Here is a 4273-nt window from a genome sequence, read left to right on the forward strand (position 1 = left end):
ATATAATGAGTTAGATTTTTCTCTTTATTAAAGGCATAATAGGTATTTTGCACAATTTTTTTAAGGAAGTAGTTATTCAACCAAATATAAGCTACTTTGAAATATGTCATTTTTTCATAATCAAAAAACTATTTTTCTATGTATCATATATCAAGCATTAGCTTCTAAGAATAAATATTTCAGTAAGAAGAGGTATGGAGAACCCACACAAGAGAACAAAAAGTATTCTAATAACCTTCTATCAAAACAAAAAAAATTATAATGCTGGCATTAGGAAGGATGGCCTACACACATTTTTCTGAAGGTCTTTGCTTTACGCGAGTTTTCAAAATAACCTAAACGAGCCGACGACTACTCTGCAGTACTGCTTGAACCATCTATTGGCCTTCCATCCGTAGCTCTCAAGGTGAACGTACGTGGCCGGAATAAGGTAACTCTACTAGTGCAGGAAGTCACTCGGAACTTGACCTGATTTATGCATCCAGTTCTTCTCTATTTTTTCAAAAAAATCTTCACCATGTGGTTTAAATTATGTAGTTGGATTAGTGGCAGGATTTAAATTTGGTGTTTGTCAACGACATATACCATATTTTATTCTTTGCAGTTGTTCCATAAACTCTCATTCTCACTTAATTGCCGTTGCAAGCATCTTAAACTCTTGTTTAACTATGGGCTCGTTTGGTTCGCAGAAAAAGAAGGGAAAAAAGTGTGGTCAACGAAAAAGTAATGAGATGCTTCTTATTTGGTTGGAGTTTTCAAAGAAAAGAGACGGAAAAGTTGTATTTCCATAGGAATATGATTTCCACGCTTCATGGAAAAATCTTTTCTATGAAAAACATGGAAAAGTTACTTTTTCGTTAGCTGGAAATCACTCCATTTTAATTTTTTTTTTCAAAAAAGCCCTTTAGCATTAAAGAAGCATTAAAGGCCTAATTTTTATTAAGGGTATAATAGAATTTGCACATAACTGTTTCAGAAAAGTGGATGGTTAACCAAACATAAGCACTCTATAAATTTGTCACTTTTCCATTATCAACCAAACATACTAAAAGTACTTTTTTAGGCATCCTCTTTCCAGTAATCTGCTTTCTAGGAATCATATTCGTAGGAGAGAAAATGCTTCCCGCGAACCAAACGAGCCCAATATCTTTTACGTATGCATAGTTCTATTTTTCTGCACTTGAGCATGAATGTGGCCACGATTGCCTAAAGACAATTTTTTTCCTTTTAAACTAAATAGCACCATCATTATGCATTAACATGGCAAATTATGAATTTTATGAATATTTTAAAGCAGTGACTACATATAAACCACCTTCAGCTGCAACCATCGCATGGTACAATCAAAACATAATAAGGAAAATATTGTGATCGTGAATCTCTAATCCAATAAATAATATTTCAGATCAGGCTCGTATCATGCAATCTCATCTCAGTTTCGAGTAGTGTAATATCCGGCTTTTATATTACGTGAAGATGGTATGAATGGATGTGATCATATAAGAAAAAGCTAACAACATATAATATATAGATACATATATTATATATATAAAGAATGGTATGCTCCTCATGAAACAAATGCTTCTTCATTTTTTATTATAACACTCCTTATATATATATATATATATATAAAAGAAAAGATGAATTAATTGAAACATACATGTACGGACACATGAATAGCACCACCTACACTTCACCAAGCTTGAACTAAACGCATAACACGTTCCATTCTCATCGCTCCAACTAATAACCACTACTTACACCGGATTACCAAAAATGCCAGGCCTTCCCAGGCTTATAAAAACATTCTTGGAACTCTAAAGCTCTCCATTACCTCCAGCTCTTAAGAAAACTTCCAACAGTTAGCTTCCAATCGGAGCTAAGCCAACCTCATCAATCGACTGTCATTCACCCAAAGAACAAATAATGCCACAATTCCATCATCTTCTCCTCTTCTCTCTCGTTGCCTCTGCTGCTGCATCCCAAACCTACCTGAAGACGGTGGCGGAGGACCCGATCGATGGTTTGGCGGAGGATCCAAAAGTCCAGTACTGCGAGAGCTGGCGGCTGGCGGTGGAGACCAACAACGCCGGCGAGTGGAAGAAGGTGCCATCTCGGTGCGTCGACGTCGTAGCGGACTACATCAAAGGACCCCAGTACTTGATAGATTCCAAGATGGTCGCCCGCCTATCCCACGCCTATGCCAAGACTGTCAAGCTTGCCGGCGATGGCAAGGACCTCTGGGTCTTTGACGTCGACGAGACTCTGATCTCTAATTTCCTGCACTACACCATGCATGGATATGAGTAAGCGTATCATTATAATTAATTACTACTATTATAAAATTTCACATGTTTCTTCTCTCGAAAAGAATCACGGGCCACCCACATATACCTAGCTAGATGGCTGGGATAATGGGGTTTTAAAAGCCTTGTTTGACTGGGAAACTGCATGGCCGATTGGTTTTTCATGCAGAAAACAAGTGGTCAGGTTCGGTGGTCTTTGGGCTCGTCATTGACCATTTTTTGCTGCTAGTTAGTGCTTGATGGGTTGATGTTTTATCTTGCATCCTATCATACCCTGGCTGGTAGATAGATTAAAGTGGATATGTCTTACAAGTTTAGCAAACACAATTTTCAGAAAAATTGGATCAAAGCTCCCATTGTAATTGCGTATATATATATGTAGGACTTGCACAAATTTTTCACGTTTGTATCTCTGTCTCATAGCTCGAGAATGTCTAATGAGACGGCGGCATACGATCAATGGGTCAATTCGGGGAAGGCGACGGCATTGCCGTGGAGCTTGTGGCTCTACAGAAAGCTCCAGAGTCTTGGATTTCAGTTGGTTCTCTTGACGGGTCGGAAGGAGCATCATCGCAACTCCACCGAGCAGAATTTGATGGCTGTTGGCTATCGTTCATGGAAAAAACTTATCTTGAGGTAATATACATTGGGCTCGCTAGCTTTGATCATGTATCTTCCTTTCTAGACATTTGTTGATATATCTCATTGTTCTTTTTATGGCAGTAAAGAGATGAAAATATTTAATAAAAAAGAGATGATTTTTTTTCATTATGTCAATAAATGGCACTTTAACGGTTTAATTGTTATTTGGTAATATGAGATAATGAGTGAGTTTGAAGTATTTGATTTGCAGTGGAATACAGAAAAGCAAGACATGTATGAACATTGATTGTAATTTATTTTGAGAAAGGGGGGAGTTAGGCTCATGCAAAAGGGAAAAGATGCAAGCTTGAGATATAAGCTTGGAATAAAAGTGGGGATATAGTAGACCAGAAGGGTGTATAGTCGACGAACATTCCAAACATATGTATATATAAAGAATTTGCTGCATCATTTTGAACTTACCATGCCATTTTGAAGAAAAATAATTGAAAAACAAGTTCTAAATTTTGAATACTTTCTGGCAATTTGTTATGTGTTTTCCCATTAATATGAACAGATACTACCTTATGATATATTGAACCCTCTTCATGAGAAAAATGTTCTTTCACTGCTTGTTTGAAACTAAATGTATGTATATTTGTTGTAGATATGTGTATGGAGACAATGTTATCTACTTGATGGATCTTCTATCAAAAATATTAGCTAATTGATGGTGTTTCTGGTGAGGCAGGGAATCCTTGGATGCCACCAAGACAGCTATGACATATAAATCAGAGAAGCGAGCAGAGTTAGAGGCTGAAGGGTACAGGATTCACGGGAGCTCTGGAGACCAGTGGAGTGATCTTCTGGGTCCACCAATGGCCAAGCGATCCTTTAAGTTACCAAACCCCATGTACCATATTCCGTAGTCCCTTGGCTCGCCTTCCTCCTATAAGGCTTCTTATACCATGTCATACTTATAATTTAAAATAAGCTTCTAACTTAACTTATATTAAAATATTTTATGATGGAATTTTATTTAAACAATCTCTCTCTTTTTTTGGTAAAAACAATCTTTCTCTTGGAAGAGTGCTTAAAGCTTGGGAACCTGAGAAAATAATTTGCAGAGAAAATGTTAACCCTTATGGCACTCTAATTCCCCTGCTAACAAAATAATTTGTATACTAGTTACCCTCCTGGTAATCATGTATGGTCACATTCATTTGAATATATTTGTGGTCTCCAAGGGACGGAAGTTTTCATCAATAAAGATGCCAGATTCATGCTAAAATGGTGCTCATTACAAGAAGCTTGTTTATTGGTTGGCATCCAATGGTGAAAGTTAGATTGGCGGTATACTGTGAGCTGATCAAGGCAAGCCTATG

At 37.2% G+C, this 4273-nt stretch overlaps 1 protein-coding gene across 1 annotated transcript; it reads left to right on the plus strand.

The window, feature by feature from the left end:
• The first annotated feature begins 1833 nt into the window (after nt 1-1833).
• LOC103714339 (acid phosphatase 1-like) lies at nt 1834-3856 on the plus strand. The gene is made up of 3 exons (XM_008801545.5): nt 1834-2306; nt 2730-2942; nt 3640-3856. Exons 1-3 carry the CDS (start codon nt 1927-1929, stop codon nt 3815-3817), a joined length of 771 nt encoding a protein of 256 aa, XP_008799767.3. The 5' UTR covers nt 1834-1926; the 3' UTR covers nt 3818-3856.
• Nucleotides 3857-4273: the final 417 nt, after the last annotated feature.

Source organism: Phoenix dactylifera, chromosome 1 (assembly GCF_051530095.1).
Source record: "Phoenix dactylifera cultivar Ajwa chromosome 1, Ajwa_hap1_PhDact_Kaust_v1.1, whole genome shotgun sequence".
Lineage (NCBI taxonomy): Eukaryota > Viridiplantae > Streptophyta > Magnoliopsida > Arecales > Arecaceae > Phoenix > Phoenix dactylifera.

Excerpts from the sequence above, each read along its gene's own strand:
- LOC103714339 (XM_008801545.5), top strand. The coding sequence starts at position 1,927 with ATGCCACAATTCCATCATCTTCTCCTCTTCTCTCTCGTTGCCTCTGCT. Across the intron at positions 2,307-2,729 it reads TACACCATGCATGGATATGA|CTCGAGAATGTCTAATGAGA; the intron begins GTAAGCGTATCA and ends TCTGTCTCATAG. Across the intron at positions 2,943-3,639 it reads TGGAAAAAACTTATCTTGAG|GGAATCCTTGGATGCCACCA; the intron begins GTAATATACATT and ends CTGGTGAGGCAG.